This window comes from Gobius niger (genome assembly GCF_951799975.1).
Source record: "Gobius niger genome assembly, chromosome: 11".
NCBI classification, from domain to species: Eukaryota; Metazoa; Chordata; class Actinopteri; order Gobiiformes; family Gobiidae; genus Gobius; species Gobius niger.
The window spans coordinates 32,553,254-32,577,669 of NC_136862.1; the positions used below are offsets into that span (position 1 = coordinate 32,553,254).

At 43.8% G+C, this 24,416-nt stretch overlaps 7 protein-coding genes across 7 annotated transcripts; 4 read left to right on the forward strand and 3 right to left on the reverse strand.

The window, feature by feature from the left end:
• Nucleotides 1-3,352: 3,352 nt before the first annotated feature.
• On the forward strand, nt 3,353-4,042 carry LOC306970496 (histone H1.3-like). Its single transcript, XM_079566482.1, has one exon. It carries the CDS (start codon nt 3,361-3,363, stop codon nt 3,967-3,969), a length of 609 nt encoding a protein of 202 aa, XP_079422608.1. The 5' UTR covers nt 3,353-3,360; the 3' UTR covers nt 3,970-4,042.
• Nucleotides 4,043-4,798: 756 nt separating this feature from the next.
• LOC306970563 (histone H3.2-like) lies at nt 4,799-5,273 on the forward strand. The gene has a single exon (XM_079566556.1). The coding sequence runs from the start codon at nt 4,849-4,851 to the stop codon at nt 5,257-5,259; it is 411 nt and encodes a 136-aa protein (XP_079422682.1). The 5' UTR covers nt 4,799-4,848; the 3' UTR covers nt 5,260-5,273.
• Nucleotides 5,274-6,665: 1,392 nt separating this feature from the next.
• Nucleotides 6,666-7,089, forward strand: LOC306970589 (histone H2A type 1-like). Its single transcript, XM_079566586.1, has one exon. The coding sequence runs from the start codon at nt 6,692-6,694 to the stop codon at nt 7,067-7,069; it is 378 nt and encodes a 125-aa protein (XP_079422712.1). The 5' UTR covers nt 6,666-6,691; the 3' UTR covers nt 7,070-7,089.
• A 959-nt stretch (nt 7,090-8,048) lies between these two features.
• On the forward strand, nt 8,049-8,421 carry LOC306970083 (histone H2B 1/2-like; the record flags this gene model as incomplete). The annotated part of the gene is made up of 1 exon (XM_079565920.1): nt 8,049-8,421. One exon carries the CDS (start codon nt 8,049-8,051, stop codon nt 8,418-8,420), a length of 372 nt encoding a protein of 123 aa, XP_079422046.1. The 3' UTR covers nt 8,421.
• Nucleotides 8,422-14,294: 5,873 nt separating this feature from the next.
• On the reverse strand, nt 14,295-14,606 carry LOC306970221 (histone H4; the record flags this gene model as incomplete). The annotated part of the gene is made up of 1 exon (XM_079566100.1): nt 14,295-14,606. One exon carries the CDS (start codon nt 14,604-14,606, stop codon nt 14,295-14,297), a length of 312 nt encoding a protein of 103 aa, XP_079422226.1.
• A 589-nt stretch (nt 14,607-15,195) lies between these two features.
• LOC306970281 (histone H2B 1/2-like) lies at nt 15,196-15,606 on the reverse strand (the record flags this gene model as incomplete). Its single annotated transcript, XM_079566197.1, has 1 exon — nt 15,196-15,606. The coding sequence occupies one exon, from the start codon at nt 15,604-15,606 to the stop codon at nt 15,235-15,237; it is 372 nt and encodes a 123-aa protein (XP_079422323.1). The 3' UTR covers nt 15,196-15,234.
• Nucleotides 15,607-23,421: 7,815 nt separating this feature from the next.
• Nucleotides 23,422-24,069, reverse strand: LOC306970406 (histone H1-like; the record flags this gene model as incomplete). Its single annotated transcript, XM_079566384.1, has 1 exon — nt 23,422-24,069. The coding sequence occupies one exon, from the start codon at nt 24,067-24,069 to the stop codon at nt 23,422-23,424; it is 648 nt and encodes a 215-aa protein (XP_079422510.1).
• Between the last annotated feature and the right edge of the window lie 347 nt (nt 24,070-24,416).

Sequence of the window (24,416 nt, forward strand, 5' to 3'; positions counted from 1 at the left end):
GTGGACCCCCTCCTCCCCTGACCTCAGCCCTGTTGAGAACATTTGGAGCCTCAACAAAAAACACTTCTATGAGGGTGGGAGGCAGTTTTCATCCAAACAGCAGCTCTGGGAGGCTATTTTAACATCCTGCAAAGAAATCCAAGCAGAAACTGTCCAAAAACTCACAATTTTAATGGATTTAAGAATTTTGAAGCTGCTCTCACAGAAGGGCTCCTATGTTAAAATATAACTTGACCTGTTAATATTTTTTTGATTGAAATAGCTTCTGATTTCAGTAAATATGACCTCCTAATGCTACAAATACAACAAATGACCATTTTCAGTTAATTACAAGCTTTAAAATGTATTGAAACGATGAGTTGCATAATAATTTGGAACAGTGGATTTTGAGGTTTTTACTATATTTATTTTTGAAAAAAATACTGTTATCACTAGGACATTTTTTCCACCACATTTAAATGATCCTCTACCACAGGGGTCCTCAGACTTTTTTCTCTGGGGGCCACATTATTGTTCCTGACTGTGATGGGGGGCCGGACCAGGTTGGCTATAATATAGAATTGTATGACCCAGGACAAAATGCCTCATAGTGAAGTAGAGATGACTCGCCTGCACTGTCGTCCCCACGACTATATCCACAAGATCAACACTTGATTCAGGCTCATGTTTGTTTCACTGTAGTGGTTTGCAAAAATAGTAATCAAGTCTTCACACTTTCTTTTAATTTCCATTTATTTTTATTTCTTCTTATTCTTATTTTTTATAACTTCTTACACTTGTATTGTGCTTTACAAGCCTGTGTCACAAGTTTCTCAAAGTACTGTCGTCATTATTCATTCTCTCCACACTCTGTGGTGGTAAGCTTCATTTACCACGTGGCTATAATGTGTTATTCTGATCTCTTATGTAAGTGCCCTCTGCTGGACACCTGTGGAATTATTTTTTATTTATTCAAATTGCCCCCTAGTGGCTGGAATGAGTAAACTGGTTATTTAGTTAAAATATCCTAACTCCGCACAGGAATGGGCTAGAAACTTACTTTTTTTTTGACATACTCAGGCATTTGTGCCCTACAAGTGGGGGGCCGGATTAAATCATCTCGCGGGCCGGATTTGGCCCGCGGGCCGTAGTTTGAGGACCCCTGAACTACAGCATGTCACTTTTCAGTGTCTGGCTCTGTTGCCATTCAAGCAGTATTATTTGTTCGCCACTAGATGGCGACATTATCATGTATTTGTTATTATTGTAAGAGATCATAGATTTAATAATTAGAGATTGACTAGAGTGAACAATTTTCAAGTTCATTCTGTCAGTTTTAATAATAATAGATAATAATATCTACAATCAGACCAGGTCTCAACCTTCTCAAATATTTATTCATTGTACAATTACTTTATTGAATTTTATATTCTTCAGACTGTTTGCATTTGCAATATCTGAGTGTCTTATTTATTTATTCATTCATTCATTTACTTAACAAAAAGCATGCTAAGGCTCCAATGTGTGATATACTGAATGCACTTTTGTTGTTGATTAATGAGTAAAATGTGAGAGAGCTGCAGTGTTTACCCCACGATCAAGATCTGTTAAAACTTATTTTCATTTCTAAACATTTACTACAAACATTTGATCGTGAGGAAAAACATTCCAAAGGAACACACACACAAATAGATTTATGGCTCAGGCAGCTGAGTCGTTGCAATCCGTTCCTTCCGAAGAGCTGTTCAAAAGACTTTCTGTCGTTTTATTTTAACGCCGGCCCGATAACTCCCATTATCTGAGAAGCATATCTTTATATTCAAATTAGACAAAATTACGATGAGACTGATTCATGCCATCTAAATAACAGATCCATGGGAATAACATAGGGCCACAACTAATGAAAAGAGTTCTGTTCTTTTCAGAATAAAAGCGTTCACTTGTGTTGCCTACTCTGCTCTTCTGGTGATTCTTAAGTTTGTTCAGGAATAATCTGTGCAAAATTGAACGAATAAAAGATCTGGTTCAAGCTAATTCATGAATGTCACATCACAACACAATCTCCCTGAATGCAAAATCAAAAGCTTTTTTCTCTGGCCAAAAAACAATAACAGACAATTTGAAATCGTCTTTAGGTTTGCAGACATTCCAGACTCCTGAGATTTAAAGAAATACATTTAAAAAGCATTTTCCTCAAATTGTGACGATGGCACCTGCACTTAAAATAGCACCAGTTTTTCCCCAGTTTGTTTTCTTCTTTGAGTGTTAAACATAAAAAAATAAGGGAAAATTTGAATTTTACAACCTTTAATTTCTCTCTTTTTTTTAATTTTTTTTTTATAGTAACTTACATTATTGTTTTAAAATATACATCATATTTTATCATCAGCATTTATTTTTTGATAAGATTGTTATATTAAAATAGTTTTTGTCATTGTGATCACCTTTTTTCACCATTTAGAAAAATCAATACAATCAATATGTGGTAAAAAAAAAAGTCTTCAAGGGCTGCATTAGCCTGTATGTCAACATTTATATTACCACATGACCTGATTTACAGAGTTCATAATAATGTCACATAGCAGACATTGTAATTTAATCAACAGTAATTTAATACTCCTGTTTATCTATCCTACTATTTATCTGTAGCCAACTAACTCTCTAAATATAGGCCACGATCAGAAGGGTGGCTCCCTGTCCATCTGCTGTTGTAGCCTGTGTTTATAGCTTGTTTAGGGATAAATGATGTTTACCAAAGGGCATGTTGTGACACATTTGAAACTGACAACATTAACATTGCAAAAAGGTAAGTCAAAATATAAACGAAGCAATCTGACATGGAAACGTGGAGGTATTTTGATGGTGGATCTACCTCAGTATGAAGGTCGTTATTTTGAAGAAGTTGTGTTTGATGCCATCAGAATTGATGCTAATTTCAGCTAAATACTGAAGTTAATGGAGATTTTTAATACTTATAAACACTCTTGAACATCTCCTCTAGCTATCTATATACACAATATTGTAAAGAAATTCAAGTGTACATAAATTTGAAGCAAAATGTTGGAAAAAGTCGGTACAATGTGTTCAACGCAAGTGGGTACCAGCGCAGTTTAGTGGTCTGTATTTTAAAAAGCACGATGTTGTGCGTGAGCTGATGCGATCGATGGAAGTGTGAGATTGTTAATCAAACACTGGTATAAGATGCTTTGCATGAAATCTCTAGTTTTCGTATATTTTGAAGCTAAAAGTGTGAAGAGAAAGCACAAAGCGGAGACACGGGCGCGCAGCAGACATGGTTGAGTCTCCACGGTTCTCATGCCCGTTATAAACCCTCTCCGCGTGAACCTACGCCTCACTCTCGGATCTAAACCGACACGAACAATGGCAGAGACCGTTCCAGCAGCTGCTCCCGCTCCGGCCAAAGCGCCCAAAGCCCCCAAGAAGAAGGCCGCCGTCGCCGGCAAGAAGAAGGTTGTCGGCCTCAACCTCCAGAAGCTGATATTGGAAATTATCGCGGAGTCCAAGGAGCGCAAAGGCGCCTCCGTGGCCTCTATTAAGAAGGCACTGGCTGATAAAGGCGTGGATGTGGTGAGTAAGAACAAACGCATCAACGCTGTCCTGAAGAGGATGGTGGTTTTAGGACTGTTGAGCCAAACCAAGGGAACAGGCGCCTCCGGCTCCTTCAAAGTGGCCAAGGCTGAGGCTAAACCCAAGGCTGCGAAGAAGAAGACCGCCGTTAAGAAGCCGACGGTCAAGAAAGCAACCACCCCCAAGAAGAAGTCGGCCGTTAAGAAAACAACACCTAAGAAGTCCCCGGCAAAGAAAGCGGCGAAGAAGGTAGCTCCAAAGAAAGCACCTGCAAAGAAAGCAGCCAAGAAACCCGCCCCCAAGAGCCCCAAGAAAGTGGCCCCCAAGAAGGCACCCGCCAAGAAGACACCCGTCAAGAAGGCGGCCGCTAAAAAGACAGCCCCCAAGAAAGCCAAGAAGTAAAGTCTTCATTACAACACAAAGGCTCTTTTAAGAGCCACCACTTTTACCAAAGAGTGAATATTCTATTTTTATTGCAGTGATTTGTTATAATATACAGGTAGTACTATTTAACTATAGTACAGGGGCAGTTGCTCAAAATAAAAGTTTTTGCACATCCCCTTTCTCAGTTAAATGCAATATTGTTTTGTTTCTAAATTATAGGATATTATTTATTATTATTATTATTATTATACTATTAGAAATACTATAAAACGTAAGTGGTTTTCCTGCCTGAAACCACAATTTAGAGCAGGTTTTATTCCTGGCCAATAAAGGATTTAGGTTACATTTCATTTTCAGAAATGTTTCTATGTGCAGTGGAATGGTCACTTAGGGACGCATTTTAAAGCTTTTCAATCATTTCACACTGTTGCTACACTCAAGCTACATTTACAGCATTAACCTTACAATGTTTTTATATTTAATCCACATTGTTAACATTAGCTTTTGTTAAAACATTTCTGATTATTATACTATTAATAAACTATGCTTAGATTATGACTACTATTATAAATGCACTAATCTACCAACAAAGTAGCAGCCGACACAAATTACAAGTACTAAAGTGACTAAATTGACACATACAGCACAATACTCATTGTAAATCAGCATGCATTTTTTGTAGTTGTTACAGTTGGGACAAGACGAATTATGTTGATGAGGGCTTTTGTGCTGAATGAGAGAATAAGAGAGAAGGAGGCGTGAACGTTTGCTGTTTGAATGCAGAGCGCGCGCACAGCGAAGCCAATCAGCTTTGCCCTGCGACTTTAAAAAGCCGCTGCATCCGACCACTGCTTATATCGTCTCAGGTTTTCACACTGAACACGAGGAGCAAAGAAAATGGCCAGAACGAAGCAGACCGCCCGTAAATCCACCGGAGGTAAGGCTCCCAGGAAGCAGCTTGCCACCAAGGCTGCCCGCAAGAGCGCCCCGGCCACCGGCGGTGTTAAGAAACCTCATCGTTACAGGCCCGGCACCGTCGCTCTGAGGGAGATCCGCCGTTATCAGAAATCCACCGAGCTGCTCATCCGCAAGCTGCCCTTCCAGCGCCTGGTTAGAGAGATCGCCCAGGACTTCAAGACCGACCTGCGCTTCCAGAGCTCCGCCGTCATGGCTCTGCAGGAGTCCAGCGAGGCTTACCTGGTGGGTCTGTTCGAGGACACCAACCTGTGCGCCATCCACGCCAAGAGGGTGACCATCATGCCCAAGGACATCCAGCTGGCCCGCCGCATCCGCGGGGAGAGGGCTTAAATAGACTTTCTGATTCAAACAACGGCTCTTTTAAGAGCCACCTACGACTAAAAAAGCGCTTTCTTTTTTTTTAATGTGTTGTAAGATTTTGATATACATAAAAACATCAGTCCACACCCTGCATTTCCTTTTGTACGAGTAAATTACAGTATCTGTGTCTGTCGCCATCCATAAGCGTTAATTCGCCAGTAGATGGCGCCATTATCCCACATTTCCTACAGTTGTGGAAAGTAGTGCTTACGGCTCTAGAAAGAAGCCGTCCAAAACACTGGCTCTTTTTTAATAGGCGTTATTTTAACGAATATGTCACTATTTCAAACAATATAACATCGATAGATGTTTCCTCTATGGACGTTATCACGAAAAAACCCGATTAAGCGTCTCTCATTCACGTAACTTTTTCTCTGCCTATTTCTCCCTCGCGCAAGGAAAAAAAAAACTTAAGTGAAAGGGGTCTAGCTTCAACGCGATCTCCTCTGTAACCGTTGTTTATTATTTCATTAGGGCTGCAGCAGCGGCGGAGACGACTGGGGGCGAACTGAGGAAGAGGCAGTTGGCGCGGTGATGTCGCTTCGGAGGCGGCCAAGAGCGGAGAGTGCTGGCGCTGGGAGCGTTCGGGCGCTCTCTCTTGCGGTTTCCCCAGAGCCGCGCTCACTTCCCGCGGTCGTGCATTCACAAACCGTCCCTCTACCACTCCTCTCTCCGTCCGCCCCACTCCAGCAGTGACTTTTGTTTCGCAAAATAAGCATGCACAACTAAGTGACGTCCCTCCAACGAAGAGGAATAAATAAAAAAATTAGCCGTTCACCTCCGCGAACCCGTTTACTCACTGTAAGGACTCGTTCAAAAGAGCCAGATCGTTCGCGACCGACATATCACTAGTGGAACGAGGCTTATCAGTCTGTCATGACATATTTCACACTATACAATGTTTGAGAACCTTGATTAAATTATTTTCTACTGAAATAACCACTTAGTCCATGCATTTTCTTTTTCGGCAAAATCAGCCCTGCCTGACAGTAGATTTGTTAGTCTGTAATCTATAACTACAGTTTACAAGGGAAAAGAATTCATTGTAGTGTCAGATTGTAGATTCGATAGTGTCATTTACATTGTATAGAAAGATAAAAATGCAGTAGTTTTGAATATACATCAATTACTCATGTCGAGATGTTTATGTTAAACGTCGTCTTCCTGGTGAAGGTGGAGCTGTGAAACTTTAGACGTTTCTATTGTATTATTCAAATGAACCTAAAGCCCGCTCTCTGACTGAAATCCCGCGCGCAAGCGCTACTAGTTTGATGTCTTATTGGTGGATTGACTCTACGCTTGACCAATCACAGAGTAGCAAGGGCTATATAAGGCCACTCGAAGAGCAGTGGAACATACTTTCGATTCTACTTAGACTCGACGAATAATCTCAATAGTAATCATGTCTGGACGTGGTAAGGGTGCCGGCAAAACAAGAGCAAAGGCCAAGAGCCGCTCTTCCAGGGCCGGGCTGCAGTTCCCCGTGGGCCGTGTACACAGGCTGCTGAGGAAAGGTAACTATGCTCAACGCGTCGGTGCCGGAGCCCCCGTGTATCTGGCGGCCGTGCTCGAGTATCTGACTGCTGAGATCCTGGAGTTGGCCGGTAACGCTGCTCGTGATAACAAGAAAACCAGGATCATCCCCCGCCACCTGCAGCTGGCCGTCCGCAACGACGAGGAGCTCAACAAGTTGTTGGGTGGAGTGACCATTGCACAGGGAGGTGTGTTGCCCAACATCCAGGCTGTGCTTCTGCCCAAGAAGACCGAGAAGGCAAAGTAAAGACCCGGTCTTAATTACAAAACAACGGCTCTTTTAAGAGCCACCCACTTCTACAAAGAACAAATCTTGGCACCTTTTTTTTTGTTTTTGTTTTTTTATATACCTTTTTAAACATTTCAAACATTTTGAAAGTATATGTCCTTTTAATTCTATGCTTATTTCTTGTACAGTGCATTTGTGGTGTAAGCTTTAGAGAAACCTGCAATTACGCCAATGGAATGAGTCATAATTTAGCCATGCATTCCGTGGTCAAAGAGAATTAAGATGTCAAATTTGCTATAAGCTTTGTGTAATGTGTTCATGACAAAGTATCAAAATATTTCCTTTAACTTTTCGATTAGAAATACTATTGAAACCTTTTAACTTGATAGTGATTTTAAGGAGTACACTTTTTTTTTTTTAGTTTTTAGACTATTCCTAGCAGTTTTTCAAATTGTTACATTTATGAAGTGTGACATCACACGAAGCTTTATCTGAATCTCCTGCTGAATTAACAAATAAAAATGATAAAAGGTCTCAAACACACTTTTAGAATAACATAATGAAGATATATCTATATTATGATTGAAATAGCCGAAATCTCACAATATGAATGAATTGTGGGTTTTGTCCATTTCACATAATATCCAGTAAAAAGGATATATATATATATATATATACAAACACAGCGTCACGTAGTCACCATATACTGTAAAATTAAGAATTATAACAGCTGGAGGCACTGTATGTATGTATATATATATATATATATATATATATATATATATATATATATATATATATATATATATATATATATACAGTGCCTCCAGCTGTTATAATTCTTAATTTTACAGTACATGGTGACTACGTGACGCTGTGTTTGTAAGGGGCGGCGTGTATTCACTTTAACCAATAAGATCTGAGGAACAGCACAGCTGATGAACATGAGCCGGGTATAAATAAAGAGGAGAACGTCGTCAGATAGACACACGCAACAATGCCAGACACGAAGCCAGCAGGGAAGAAGGGTTCGAAGAAAGCCGTAGCGAAGGCTACCGGGAAGGGTGGCAAGAAGAGGAGAGCTAAGAGGAGGGAGAGTTATGCCATCTACGTGTACAAGGTGCTGAAGCAGGTCCACCCTGACACCGGCATCTCCTCCAAGGCTATGAGCATCATGAACTCGTTTGTGAACGACATCTTTGAGAGGATCGGCGGTGAGGCCTCCCGCCTGGCGCACTACAACAAGCGCTCCACCATCACCTCCAGGGAGATCCAGACCGCCGTGCGCCTCCTGCTCCCCGGAGAGCTGGCCAAGCACGCCGTCTCTGAGGGCACCAAGGCCGTGACCAAGTACACCAGCTCCAAGTAAAATCCGCGTAGACTGCGGTAATAAACGGCCCTTTTAAGGGCCACCCACAAAGACTAAAGAGCTGTACTTCTACATGCACTGAGGCATAGGAAAGAGAGGGCATTTCCCCAATCTAAAGGCTTAAATGGTGACAATAATTAGAAATCATGTGAGCAAAGATGGAAATGTCACAAACATGCGACAAAAAATGAGTATCTAAAATACAGGGCAACAGGAGGAAAAATTTAAGGTCAGTTTAGTGTATGAGGAGTTTTGAATTAGTGAGAGTTGCTTGGTGTCTTTGTTACTGTATTCCACAGATGACTCTTGTGAAGCTAAAGTTGTGTAAATTTGATTAAGAACAAATGACTTTATATTTTCATGGCACTGAAACAGGCCTGGTAAGTAAAAAACACTGCTATGTAAAGAGAAACTTGCAAGCATACGTTAAGTGTTTTCAATGGCACTTGTTTTTGCAAATGAGCTCAACTGTTCATATTAGCTTTCAAATCAGGCTCTCCAGCTATGAAGCTTTTAGATTTAGGATTATTAAGATGGGGTTAAGAGGTTCATTTGTAATTAAATCAAAGTTTTAAAAGTCTTTTATAAGAAAATCCCCCTCTAATGAATCATCACATTTTTTCTTACCAGATTGCAAACCACTGACAAACCACACATTTGGCAATAATCCTCGCCCTGAGTGGATCTTTGAGAGCTCAATGAAATATCTGATTAGGCGCTGCGATGTTATGTCACAAATCAAGCAGCAGTGAATACAATGCGTGTGGTGTCATTGAAAACAATGGGAGATCACATTGGGTGGTTGTCATTGGGTTTGAGAGGATTTACTGAATTCACTGAATAATTGTCAGATTGTGGTGAAATGTAATTTGATGACCTGATGACCTGCCTATTGAGGTAAAAAGATATAAACAGAAATTGGACTTAATCTTGATGAATTTTGTACAAACAGAAGTGGCACACTTCACAAATCCATCTTAACTTTGTGGTTAATTTCACTGATTTATGTGTGCATTTTGAGAAATAATCCTGATTTATGTTAAACGTAATGCTGACTTGAAAATGTTTTAGAAGCTCTTAAAGGGAGGGTATTATGCAAAATCTACTTTTTCAAGCTTTACATCATGTTATTATGTCATTCCCTCATTAAAAACATGCCTGAAGTGTTGCCGTGGCACATTCACGTATTTTTGAGTCATCTGTAAAAACGCCATTTTAGGGATAGGTTTGCCTGAGTCCTCCTAGGAACGCCCCCACCTCCTGGAGACGCCTCCGAGCTTTCGTCACCAGCCGAGTAACCAACCACTGCTCCTCAGCAGAACCCCCTCCCCACTGATGCCACAGACAGCGTGTGGAGGGGGCGTGTCTAAAGGCTCAGAGGTTCTTAAAGAGACAGAGGCCTATTTCAAGACATTCACTACAGCCATTTTCAGAGAGACATTTTATACAAGGCAGTTATTCTAATTTACTGCATTTACAGACCAACAGAAGGTTTGTCATCATTGTAGTGTGATATAGACTGGTGCTATGTGACTGAAAAAAGCATAATACCCCCTCTTTAAGTGACGTTAATTCTATTTTATTTGGCTTCAAATTTAGCAAAATCATGAGCTATTTAACACGTGTCATGATGTCATGACATTCAACATGTTTATAACAATTTATTTTGTGTTTTAGGTCAAATAAATTGTAGAATTTGGAGCCTGAAATATCTGGCACAGTTACGTTAAAGATGCAATATGCAACTTTTTAGGTGAAATCTTAATATTTGCACACATTTGACCTTTTAATGACTCAGTGGCATTATGGGTGCAGCATTGCACTTTTGCAGCATTGCACCTTTGTCCCCTCCTGGAACCGCCACCTTAATGTGGTGGAGGGGTTTGAGCGCCTGAATGATCCTAGAACTCGGTTGTCGGGGGCTTCGTGCCCCTGGTAGGGTCTCCCAGGGCAAACAGGTCCTCGGTGACGGGTCAGACAAAGAGTGGTTCAGAAGCCCCTTATGAGAGACCAGGCCCGTTTAATCATGAGGCCGTCCTTCTGTGGACCCACCACCTGCAGGAGGAGCCATAAGGGGCTGGTGCAATGTGATTTGGGCAACTCCAACAGCTGCCCCCACAACCCGGCAACGGACAAGTGGAAGAAAATGGATGGATGGATGGCATTGCACCTTTGTTTTCCCTGACAGTGGCCTCTATGACGCTCCAGGATCAATTGTTTTTAGGGGTTGATGCCAGAAACGGGCCAGAAACCCAAAAACAATTGATGGCCTCGTGGGAGGCCCAGGACACGCTGGAGGAGGTGTACGTGGATCGGGAAACTGGGCATCTCTGCTGAGACTGCTGCCCCCGTGCAATAATGGAAAGCTGCAGACCCGGAGCCGAGACAGATCTACCATGAAAAGCGAATCCATTACATTAATTAAACATTAATGTGTCATGTGATCTTTATCAAACAGCAGAAGCATCTACGATTTAAACATTGCTTCCTGATAACCTGGTAGATAAAACTGTTCTTCAGTCGACTGGACCTGGCCCTTGGACTCTCTATATCCAGACCGGTTGCCAGAGGAAATATGTTTAATCCCATTTTCAAAGACCGGGGCAATTTATGACAACGCAACATACTTGGGAAGAGAAGGGGCCAAACAAAAAACGGACAAGACAAATATTTATGTGGATGAGAGACTTTTAATCTCTTAACCCCCGCCCCCCCCCCTTAACCAAGTGCTCTCCGTTGTCTCCAGTTCAACTTTACTCAAATCTAAAAGCTTCTCGACTAGAGCTAAAACACACATTACATTATTGTAAATTTACTAGGTACAATGTATCAAGGTAGTGTAAAATAAAATGTTACCGATTTAATTTGAATTTTTACCGCTTTGTTGTCACTTTTTTGCTACGTTTTTGTTGCGCCTTTGTAACTTTTGTTGCGTTTGTCCCATTTTTGTTGTGTTTTTGTAACTTTTTTGTTTTGATTTCAACACTTTTTTGTGTGTTTTTGTCACTTTTTTGTTGTTTTTTTGGGTAACACTTTACATTACGGACCGGTAAGTCCTTGGTACTTACAGAGGTAGTTCTAGATACTTATGGTGGTACTTACAGTGATACTTATGGTGGTGCTTAAAATTGTACTTATTGTGGTACTTACAGTGGTAAATTCTAGTAATAATAGTGGTACTTCTAGGTACTTGTGGTACTTAAAGGACACTATAGTGAGAATTACAAGTTATGTACTTCTATATACAGTGGTAACTCTTAGTAATGAAGGTTGTACTTCTTGTTTTCCCTCATGCTGATTTATGTTGTTTTAGAGTCACACTATCCTAGAAATGACTTCTGTTGTACAAGTACCACATTTACTACCTATGAATTGCTGCTGTAGTATCCTTGAATTACCAATAAGTACCATAGATGCATCACTGTAACTACTAGAAACTATCAATTAAAGTACCAAAGTAAATAGAAGTACAACCTTCATTACTAAGAGTTATCACTGTATCTCTTTGTAATGAGAGCTACAGTGGTAACTCTGTGTCTCCCTGACCCTAATCCTAACCCCTAACCCTATTTACTAGTAATTACCACTTTTAGTACCACTGTAAGTACCACAATAAGTACCACTGTCATTACTAGCAATTACCACTGTAATTACCACTGTAGGTACCACGGACTTACCGGCCCGTGATGTAAAGTGCTACCCTTTTGGTAAGTGTTTTTATAACTTTTTTGTTGAGTTTTTATTGTTTTTTCTCACATTTTCTCTCTCTCTCTTTTCTCTCTCTTCTCTCTTTTCTCCCATTTTGTGGAGCCATTTTGAGTGCTCAACCCTTGTTTGTTATGTATTCAAAATCCCTCCTCAGCAATTGATGGACTGTCTTTGAGGCTGATTGACGGATGTCCTGTGACTGATGTGGAATCCCAGAGTCTGGTTAACTCTGGGATTCCACCTGAGCTGACACGTCCTAATGAAGGACCCGCCTCTCTGCCATTCTTGGCTGCGGGGATTTAATTTGAACAGCCACTTTGCTGTGTGTCTCTTCGTAAGTGGTCACATTTGTACAGCGCTTTTCTACCAAAAGCGCGTTACATCGAGACAGCACTGACAGAGAGACGTGCAGCAAAGTGGCTGTTCAAATGAAGTCCCCACAGCCAAAAATGGCAAAGAGGCGGGTCCTTCATTAGGATATGGCAGCCCTGACTCGTAGCCGTCCTGGGTGAAGCTAGACAAATCCAAACATTCATCTATCTCCTCCACAAAGCAGGGCAAAGGGCAGGTCGGGCATGTCGTGAGGGAAATTTAAAGGGATGGTAAGTGGGAGAGGGTGATGGAAAGAGAAAATGAATGTGAATTAAATGCGCTGCCAAAACTTCCACTTTGACTTTCGCTTCTTCTCCATGTGCTGCAGGAGAACTTCTGTCTCCTGCTGTAAAGCTCTCGATGTGGCCTGTTCTGTGGCGAGGGCCTGGGTCAGCTCCTTCATCTGGTTCTTATCGCTCTCCATGGTCTGCTGCTGACCTGCCACTGTCCTGCTCAGCTCATTTCTCTCCATCACAACAGTCTTGATCTGCACTAAGTAATTGTTGGCAAAGTCTTTGAACTTGTCTCTTTCCGACTTGAGAAGGGTCTTCCGATCTCTCACTGCACCCCTTTGTTCCTCCAGTGCCTTCTCCAGGGCTGGGACTTTGGCCTGGAGCTGTTTCCTGCTCTGCGCTTCTTGTTTCAGGGCTGCCTCGTAGTCCCTAACTTTGTCATTGTAAGATTCAGCTTCCGTTCCTCCTTATCTGTTCCTTTAGTTGTACGTTAGCCTGGCGCTCCTTTTGCAGAAAATTTCTTTCTTTCTTAATCATCGTATTAGCGTCTGTCGGACGTTTTCCCATCTGAGCAGCGTAGGCCTTGTATTCACCTTCCACCTTCTTGAGTTGCTCCTGTGCTTTGCGGAGAGACACCTCCATCTCACACTGCTTTTTCTCAAAAGTCTGATTCAACAACTTCAGTTTTTCCTCAAGATTTCTATTCCTGTTCTGTTCTGCCTGCATCTCGGCCTTCAACCTAAGCTCTTGTTTTTGTAGATTGGTGATGGTTTGTTGACGCTCATTCAGCGTCTTCTGAAGGCTTTGAACAAGCTCTTCCTGGATCTCCTTCTGTGTTTGCATCTTATAAAGCTGTTCCTCCTTCAACGCCACATCCCCCCACACTTTGTTTGCATCATCTCTCTCAATTTGCAGTTGGTGCGCTTTTAGCAGACAATCTCTTTCTTTCTCGATCATTGTGTCAGCAATGACACAATGATCGTTTTTCCATCTGAGTAGCGTAGGCCTTGTATTCACCTTCCAACTTTTTGAGTTGATCCTGTGCAACAATATGAACGGGTTCACGGAGCTGAACGGCTAATTTTTTTATTATTATTTTATTCCTCTAGGAGGAGGGGCGTCACTTAGTTGTGCATGCTTATTTTGCGAAACTAAAGACCCATTTCGACAGCACTAGACCAGTTCCGTTCACGTTGTGTTTCAAGAATCTTTAGGACAAAGTGGTCTGGGTCGTTATGGGAGGGGCCTAGTACATTCATATTCATGTGCCAGCCTGATATCACTGTTTTAGTCCTGAATCAAAATGGCGGTAGGCATTTCTACGATATATTTAATTTTAACAATTTTGCGTTTAAAAGTCCTTATATTTGAGCAGCATCAGCTTCTACGCAGCAGCAGCAGAGTGATCTGATAGAAAATAGTCCCTCAAAATCATTCATGTGATGCAATGTCAGGTTATATAATTTCCAAAACGTTCATGTGACAATCATTAGAAGCTTATCTTCATAATTAGTGGGTGGCTCTTAAAAGAGCCGTTTTGAGCTAGTTGTATTTTGCGGGTTTATCCTCCGAATCCGTACAGAGTGCGGCCCTGTCTCTTCAGGGCGTAGACCACGTCCATGGCGGTCACAGTCTTCCTCTTGGCGTGCTCGGTGTAGGTCACGGCGTCACGGATCACGTTCTCCAGGAACACCTTGAGGACACCACGTGTCTCCTCGTAGATCAGACCAGAGATACGCTTCACACCGCCGCGGCGAGCCAGACGGCGGATAGCGGGCTTGGTGATGCCCTGGATGTTATCACGGAGAACTTTTCGGTGACGCTTCGCGCCTCCTTTTCCGAGTCCTTTCCCACCTTTTCCTCTGCCGCTCATTTTGATAGTCTAGTGATAGGAGAATCAAGATGAGCTTGTGGCGTCTGCGTCGTGCTTTTACTCAACATCTGCGGACCTGGATGAAGACGGGAAGTGGGCGGGACTTCCTTGTGAACGTACTGATACAAAGCAAAAACTTTCACAAAAAATATATTAATAATAATAATAATTAATAATAATACTAATTGCGTAGTTCTGTAAACCCAGTGATACTATTGTACTCCAGCCTTTTGCTGTCTGGTTTATCAAAAATGATTAATAGATGTGCCAAGTTATGTTTTGTTTCACTAATGAACAAAACAAATTTCGGATTCTGAATTGTACATTCGCTTCTTGTGGTACTTCGAAGTAGCTACAACATGACGTAGCATTTCATTAAAAGTGTAGGTGTAGGATTATATTGATTGATCAATAGAGTCATTCAGTTCTCAAAGGGCCACTCAGGTTGATTGACAAATGTTTGGTTTATGAATAGAGATCACTGTTTTCTGGTGAAAATCCAGGTAATTGGTCAGAGGGATTTTTAAGTCAATTAATGTGACAAATCACACTTTGTGCGAAGAACAGCTCTTTAGTAGTTGTGGGTGGCCCTAAAAAGGGCCGTTTATTTCCGCAGCTAAAGCAGAGTTTACTTGGAGCTGGTGTACTTTGTCACAGCCTTCGTGCCCTCGGACACGGCGTGCTTGGCCAGCTCTCCGGGGAGCAGGAGGCGCACGGCGGTCTGGATCTCCCTGGAGGTGATGGTGGAGCGCTTGTTGTAATGCGCCAGACGGGAGGCCTCACCGCCGATTCTCTCAAAGATGTCGTTCACAAACGAGTTCATGATGCTCATAGCCTTGGAGGAAATGCCGGTGTCAGGGTGAACCTGCTTCAGCACCTTGTACACGTAGATGGCGTAACTCTCCCTCCTCTTAGCTCTCCTCTTCTTGCCTCCTTTACCAGCGGCTTTAGTGACGGCCTTTTTTGAGCTCTTCTTGGGCGCTTTCGCAGTATCAGGCATGATTGTAGCTATCGAAGCTCTTTAGTTAGCAGCGCACAGCGCGTCCTCTGTTATTTATAGCCCTGCGTCATGCAAATTCGCTGCACTGTTTCTCACATCTGATTGGTAGAATGGTTTCACGTTTCCTCCACTCAATATTTGACAATGACTCTGCACCATCCTCAGCGCAGGCAGAGGCAGGACTCGCCTCACCTCATGTTTAACTGTCATTTATGACAGAAAGTTGCCTCTAAGGTCCGCTAGAACAGGCTAGTGTTAAATAAAAGCACATTAGAGCGAGGCCAGACTAAGATCTGTCTTTCATAGCTCTGTGTCATTACATCACAGAATCCACCTCATCAAAGTCACTGCTGAGCTGAAGCGTGTGGGCTGAACCATTTGGCACATTTTTAAAGGGGTGCCAGGGCCCTGAGATATTATCCATCATTATTGTTTGTGCAAAATTCTGTGTAGCAACCATTGTATTTTAGCCGGTTGTTCAGTTCTTATAGGAGGATACCTGCTCCTCTAAAGTCCATAAAATCACATGTGGTGTGCCCCAGGGTTCGATTTTAGGCCCAGTGCTTTTTAACCTGTATATGCTCCCTCTTGGTGATGTCATCAGGAGACATGGAGTCAACTTTCACAGTTATGCTGATGATACACAGTTATACATCTCCATGTCTCCTGATGACACCAGGCCAATGGATGCACTTTTTAACTGCATTTTAGATATTAAATCCTGGATGGCAGAAAACTTTCTCCAGCTTAACCAGGACAAGACTGAAGTTTTAGTCATCGGTCCTGAGGCCCAGAGAGAGAAACTTTTACCCAAACTGCAGTCATTGTCTTTTAATCCTTCCTCACAGGTGAAGAACCTGGGCGTGATCTTTGACTCTGAGCTGACTTTTATTCCACACATTAAGAATATCACAAAGATAGGTTTTTACCATCTAAAGAACATAGCCAGAGTCCGCCCCATTCTCTCTCGGGCCAACACGGAGACGCTAATGCATGCTTTTATCACCAGTCGTATCGACTACTGTAATGCCCTGCTTTCTGGTCTTCCCAAAAAGAGTATCTCAGGTTTGCAACTTTTACAAAACTCAGCAGCTCGTGTCCTGACGAGGACCAGGAGGCGGGACCACATTACACCGGTTTGAATCGCTGCATTGGCCCCGTGTGTTTCAGGATCGATTTTAAAGTTCTTTTAATGGTTTTTAAATGTCTTAATGGTCTTGGTCCTTCTTATCTTTCAGAACTGCTTTTACCTTATGAACCTTCACGGCCCCTTCGCTCCTCTGGCAGAGGTCTCCTTGTTATTCCTAAAGTCAACAAAAAGACTTATGGCGAGGCGTCTTTCCAGTATTACGGCCCTCGCCTCTGGAACCACCTGAGGAGGAGCTCAGGGCTGCAGAGAACGTTCATGTTTTTAAGAGCAGGCTCAAGACCCACCTTTTTAGCTTAGCTTTTAGCTGATTTCTACTTACTTATTTTTTCAGTTATTTTTATTATTATTTATGTTTATAATTATCTTATTATACTAGTTTTTAGTTAGTTTTATATATATGTTTAGTTTATTTTATTTATTATTATTATTATTTTTATTTATTTTATGTATATATTTGTATATTGCATTTTTGCATTTTTAGAATTTCCAGTGTTTCCTCTGAGGGAGCCCTCTGCCCCGGGAGCGGTGGTCGGCTGTGGCTGTGTGGGCACTGTCCTCTGGGTGCCCGGATGGAGGTGTGGTGCTTCTGCTGCACCTCCGCTGGGTGTCCGGTGGTGGTGCCCTGTGGCTGTGGCTGATGTACCGCTCCCGGTGCAGACGGCTCCTCTGATGGCATTTCCTTACCTGGTTCATCTGTACCCAGCCTCAGCACTACGTCCATTATCTCATCGTGTATGTGTGTGTGTGTGGCTGCGTGTGTGCGTGTGGCTGTGTGTGTGTGTGTGTGTGCCTGCGTGTGTGTATGTGGCTATGGGGAGGGGGGTGGGGAGAGCAGTGTTGTCTGTTTGGAAGAGTGGGTGGTTGGGTGAGCGGGAACTGCTTTTAATCTGTAAAGCACTTTGTGTTACAACTCTGTATGAAAAGCGCTTTATAAATATAGTTTTGATTGATTGATTGATTGATTATAGTATCAATTATAAGGAAACTTAGAAAGTACAATACAGAACGCTTTCTGCAGCATTTTTGAGGGCCCCTACCCTGCTCTGGGTCCGACGCCCCTGAGCACAAGAAAATTTGATCCCTGTATTTTGCAGTATGTTAGAGCATGTTTGATGATTAAACAAATATCTACTTTGGCTCTGTCTATCTCTCCCTCGTGCAAGAGTGGTAAAAGAAAACTGAAGTGAAAGAGGTCTAGCTTCAGCGCGGTCTCCTCTGTAACCGTTGTTTATTGTCATTAGGACTTTTATTTCTCAAACTCGTTGCCTTATGCTGCTCACTTTGAGCTCCTTGTGGCGCTGCAGCAGCAGCGGCGGCGGAGATGACCGGGGCGGAGGAGGAGGCAGTGGGCGCGGTGATGTCGCTTCGGAGGCCAAGAGCGGAGTGAGCTGAGCGCACAGGTGGAAGATGTGTCGGGCTCCTGTAGCCGCCTCGTCACTCACGAACCCCTCGCGCCTTTTTCTCTCCTGTGGCTCGGGAGAGTGCTGGCGCTTTGAGGGTTCGGCGCTTTCCCCGGAGGGACGCCGCGCTCACGTCGTGCATTCGCTGTCCCTCTGTCGCTCTCTCCGTCCACCCCACTCCAGCAGTGACTTTGGTTTTGCAAAATAAGCATGCACGGCTAAAGTGACGCCCCTCCTCCGAAAAGGAATAAAATAATAATACAAAAAAGGAGCCGGATCATTCACGACCGAAACATAGAGCCACAGAGCCACAGACAGAGCGACAGACAGAGCGACAGTCAGAGCGACAGACAGAGCGACAGTCAGAGCCACAGACAGAGCCACAGACAGAGCCACAGACAGAGCCACAGACAGAGCCACAGACAGAGCCACAGACAGAGCCACAGACAGAGCCACAGACAGAGCCACAGACAGAGCCACAGACAGAGCGACAGTCAGAGCCACAGACAGAGTCACAGAGCCACAGACAGAGCCACAGACAGAGCGACAGTCAGAGCCACAGACAGAGCCACAGACAGAGCCACAGACAGAGTCACAGACAGAGCCACAGACAGAGTCACAGACAGAGCCACAGACAGAGCCACAGACAGAGCCACAGACAGAGCCACAGACAGAGCCACAGACAGAGTAACAGACAGAGTCACAGACAGAGCCACAGACAGAGTCACAGACAGAGCCACAGACAGAGCCACAGACAGAGCCACAGACAGAGCCACAGACAGAGCCACAGACAGAGCCACAGACAGAGTCACAGACAGAGCCACACACACACAGAGTCACAGACAGAGCCACAGACAGAGCCACAGACAGAGCCACAGACAGAGCCACAGACAGAGCCACAGACAGAGTCACAGACAGAGCCACAGACAGAGCCACAGACAGAGCCACAGACAGAGCCACAGACAGAGCCACAGACAGAGTAACAGACAGAGTCACAGACAGAGCCACAGACAGAGCCACAGACAGAGCCACAGACAGAGTCACAGACAGAGCCACACACACACAGAGTCACAGACAGAGCCACAGACAGAGCCACAGACAGAGCCACAGACAGAGCCACAGACAGAGCCACAGACAGAGCCACAGACAGAGCCACAGACAGAGCCACAGACAGAGTCACAGACAGAGCCACAGACAGAGTAACAGACAGAGTCACAGACAGAGCCACAGACAGAGCCACAGACAGAGCGACAGTCAGAGCCACAGACAGAGTCACAGACAGAGCCACAGACAGAGCCACAGACAGAGCGACAGTCAGAGCCACAGACAGAGCCACAGACAGAGCCACAGACAGAGTCACAGACAGAGCCACAGACAGAGCCACAGACAGAGCCACAGACAGAGCCACAGACAGAGCCACAGACAGAGTAACAGACAGAGTCACAGACAGAGCCACAGACAGAGCCACAGACAGAGCCACAGACAGAGTCACAGACAGAGCCACACACACACAGAGTCACAGACAGAGCCACAGACAGAGCCACAGACAGAGCCACAGACAGAGCCACAGACAGAGCCACAGACAGAGTCACAGACAGAGCCACAGACAGAGTCACAGACAGAGCCACAGACAGAGTCACAGACAGAGCCACAGACAGAGCCACAGACAGAGCCACAGACAGAGCCACAGACAGAGCCACAGACAGAGTAACAGACAGAGTCACAGACAGAGCCACAGACAGAGCCACAGACAGAGCCACAGACAGAGTCACAGACAGAGCCACAGACAGAGTCACAGACAGAGCCACAGACAGAGCCACAGACAGAGCCACAGACAGAGCCACAGACAGAGCCACAGACAGAGTAACAGACAGAGTCACAGACAGAGCCACAGACAGAGCCACAGACAGAGCCACAGACAGAGCCACAGACAGAGTCACAGACAGAGCCACACACACACAGAGTGACAGACAGAGCCACAGACAGAGCCACAGACAGAGCCACAGACAGAGCCACAGACAGAGTCACAGACAGAGCCACAGACAGAGCCACAGACAGAGCCACAGACAGAGCCACAGACAGAGCCACAGACAGAGTAACAGACAGAGTCACAGACAGAGCCACAGACAGAGCCACAGACAGAGCCACAGACAGAGTCACAGACAGAGCCACACACACACAGAGTCACAGACAGAGCCACAGACAGAGCCACAGACAGAGCCACAGACAGAGCCACAGACAGAGCCACAGACAGAGTCACAGACAGAGCCACAGACAGAGCCACAGACAGAGCCACAGACAGAGTAACAGACAGAGCCACAGACAGAGCCACAGACAGAGCCACAGACAGAGCCACAGACAGAGCCACAGACAGAGCCACAGACAGACACCTGCCTTTTGTGTCCCCAGTCTGAAACAAGCTGTATTTTCTGAAAATATAAAGATTTTAATCTTTATATATATATATATATATATATATATATATATATATATATATATATATATATATATATATATATATATATATATATATATATATTGAAATACAACCTATGGTGTATTATATAATTAAGGATATAACCAATGTTATTCTGCATATACATTTTTAGAAATGTTTGTTTTTCTGTTTTTTGTGATTTTGCCTTGTCCCCAGTGCAGTTTCCTCACTTTCGTTTGCAAAAGTAAAGGAAAACAAATTAAAACTTGTACTTGTACTCATACTTTTTAAAATACTTATATCAAAACAAATGAATTATGTTGAATACTGAATTGTTTTTTTTTGTGTTGGGTTTTGTTTTAATTGTTTAAAATGTTGGTTTAATGCAGGGGTCACCAACTTGGGGCCCTTTGGGGCATGTCCAGTAGCCCTTGGGACTTTTTCTAAAGTGTAAAACACTTCATTTTCTTGAATCTTATTCTTAAAATTACAGTTATTTCGGTTCTTGTGACTCAGTATGAGTTTAAAATAAAGCTATTTTAATATAATATGGGGTCAATATCCTATAAGTGAACAGTTTGTACGTTTAAGTCTTTAGGATTTGTTTTTAACTGGTAGCCCTCGAACAACTTAATGCTCTTAAAGTAGCCCTCAGCTGAAATAAGGTTGGTGACCCCTGGTTTAATGTTTGTGGGTCTTGTTTTTGTTGATGAGTCTGATGGCAGAGGGGGAAAACTGTTCAAGTATCGGGATCCTGAGGCAGGTTTATAAAGGGACTATAGGGAGTTTAAAAATGTTAAAATTATGTATTTTCCTCCCCCTACATGTTCCAGCCATGTCCTAATGTGTAGAATGAGCTCAGACCTGTTCAACACAACTGCCTCTAAAATCCTGCACTGTCACTCAGAAAGGTGTCACTTCGGGTCCGAAGTGCCGTCATGCACGAGCTTAATATAGAAGGTGCAGTTACACATTTGGCCTGAGGTGGCAGTAGTGAGTATAAAATGGCTAACTTGCATCTAGCCCCTTTAACTCCTTCTTTTTATTTGAGTCTCATTCAATAAATATATCTGGAGATTCCAGCCATAGTTGTAGCCATCATTAGCGATTAAGTCTTATCCTATTTTTAGTCTGCAAAAATACTACTTCTTTGTGACGCAAGGACACCGCTGCGTAAAAGCGCATACTGTGCGTAAAGGTCATTTTTTGCATCATCTTTGGTGGAGCCATTCGGGGCACGCTGGGAGTGGCCCATTTACTTTAAGAGGTGTGCCAATTAGTAACAGGTGTGGCGCTGCTGGAGCACACGGTTTTGACCGTCCTCTGAGATAAATCTTACCAAACATCTATAAACTGAGTTATTCATTATTTTGTTTTCAGTTTTTTCCATAATCACCCTGTACTACAATAAATGGATTGACATATCCGACGACATTTAAACGTTTTGGCATTTTTACTTTTTCTTATTATACGGCTCTTCACAACTTAAAGGTCCTATATCATGCAAATTCGACTTTTTGGAACTTTTAGCCATGTTGTTATGCTATTTCCTTATCAAAAACACCCCCAGAGTGGTTTGTGGCTTCATTCACGCAGCTCTCAGTAATCCTCCTGAATCCTGCTCTCTGAGGCTCCGCCCTCTCCTGGTGAACGACTGACCTGTTCAGTTGTGTCGTAACAGCGGAACGGAAGAGCTCAGCATCTGTAATGTAATGTCTAACAGCGTGATTTTAATTTGTAAAATAGCTTTTTCATTATTTCTGTCGTAAGAGAGAAACAAAGAGAAACAAAAAAATAATAATAATAATAATAAAAAATAAAAAAAGGAGGTGCCCGAGGTGCTTCCAGGTCAGCTGTGGCCAAAACAAACACATCCCCTGAGCGCCTGAACAGACGTCATGTTTGCGCTGCAGCTGAAGATGGAGCTCGTTGTCATCTATTCTGGACACACCTGTTCTTTATTCTTACCTAACAATAACGTCACGGAGAAAAAGAAGCGCGTTTGGCTACGAGAACGGGAGTTTATTCAACCTTTTTCAGGAAGAGGCCACTCAGCTGTTATTTGTCTCCGGGATTCAGCGACTATCAGCAAAATATTGTTTTTCTGTGACTGTCTCTGATGGATGTTTGGTGAACCTTCACCAGAATCAAAGTGGATTAACTTTTATAACCAACACGAGTCCCATAATGTAAACTGCGATGGAGCAGAGGGTGAGTCAGTCCAAACGCGGGTTAGCATGTGTGTTAGCATATTAGCATGTGTGTTAGCCATTTATGAAGCTGTGTTGCAGATGTCAACTCCGTATAACTGCATTGTGAAGCAATTTCACTTATTGCTGTTTATTTATATTACGGCAAAGTTATATGTGCGGAGAGAGGGGGCCGAGTTAACTGAATCGAAGCGTTGTGTCTTCCGGGTTCGAAAAATACCTCCAGAAAACCCTTATATTTATCACAAAAATGAGTGCTCCATAGTGGTAGAGGTACAATATATCATATAAATGCCTATACTTATCTTTGGAATGGCTAAAATAGCAGGATATAGGACCTTTAAGTAGAACGCTCCGTTGATTTGAATGGGATTTCCCAACGTTCTACCAGTCATTATTTTCTGATAAAGGACCTTCAGGGCGAACCGGACCCTGTCGATGCTTATTTTCCAGATAATGACCAGCGTTCTGTACATTATCCCTTACTTATGCACGCGCTCAGCCAGCCAACAATGCGCTACCACAATCTTCATTGAGTTTGACTGAAGCTGCGCTCTTTAGCAGAGTGTGTGGCCCTGAAAAGAGCCGTTGTTGGTTCGGGGGAAGAGAGTGAAAGAGTTACTTCTTGGCCGCGGCCTTCTTGGTTTTGGGCTTGGCGGTTTTCTTTGGGGGCGCTTTCTTTGGGGGCGCTTTCTTCGCGGGGGCTTTCTTCGCGGGGGCTTTCTTCGCCGCAGAGACTTTCTTCGCCGCAGAGACCTTCTTCGCCGCAGAGACCTTCTTCGCAGGCTTCTTGGGGCTCTCGGCCACTTTCTTCGGGCTCTTGGCTACTTTCTTGGTCGCCGGCTTGGCTGCCTTCCTCAGCGACTTCGTGGGCTTCTTGGGTGTGGTCGCTTTCTTGGCTTTCTCAGTGGCAACGGGCCTCTTGGCTTTAGGGGCGGCTTTCTTGGCGGGCTTCTTGGCCTTCTTTGGCTCATCCACGGACTTGTTCATCTTATAGGAGCCCTTCTTCTGCACCAGAACGCCCTTATCCAGCAGTTTCTTGATGGCGAGCCTGACTCGTGCCTTGTTCTTCTCCACATCGTATCCGAGGGCGGCCAGGCCCTTCTTGATGGCGTGCAGGGACACGCCGCCGCGGTCCTTGGAGGCGGACACGACTTTGACGACGAGCTCGCTGACGGTGGGGCCGCTCTTCTTGGGTTTGGCGGCGGTCTTCTTCTTGGCAGCTTTGGCCGGAGCCGCAGCGGGAGCGGGAGCTTCTTCTGCCATAGTTTATCAAAACGTCACTCACAGCAACAGTCTGAGAGAGAATGGAATTTCCCCGAGCACGAGGCGCACTTAAACACAGCATGAGAACCGTAAAGACTCAATGTAACCCGAAGCTGCTGAGCGCGTGTGGGTCAGAGGCTGTTGTGCTTTCTGCGCGTCAGGAAAAGGCTCTAATACTGAAATAAACGCGGTGGTCAGGACGGAAAAGAGCAGGAGACGGCGCGGAGGTCGTTTCCCCTCGGATTGAAATCAAATACAACATAAATGTGAACGAGTCTTCGCGTCTGGAGCGATCCAAACCTTACACTGTGCGCATTCTGGAACAGACTATTCCCACTAAACTCCTT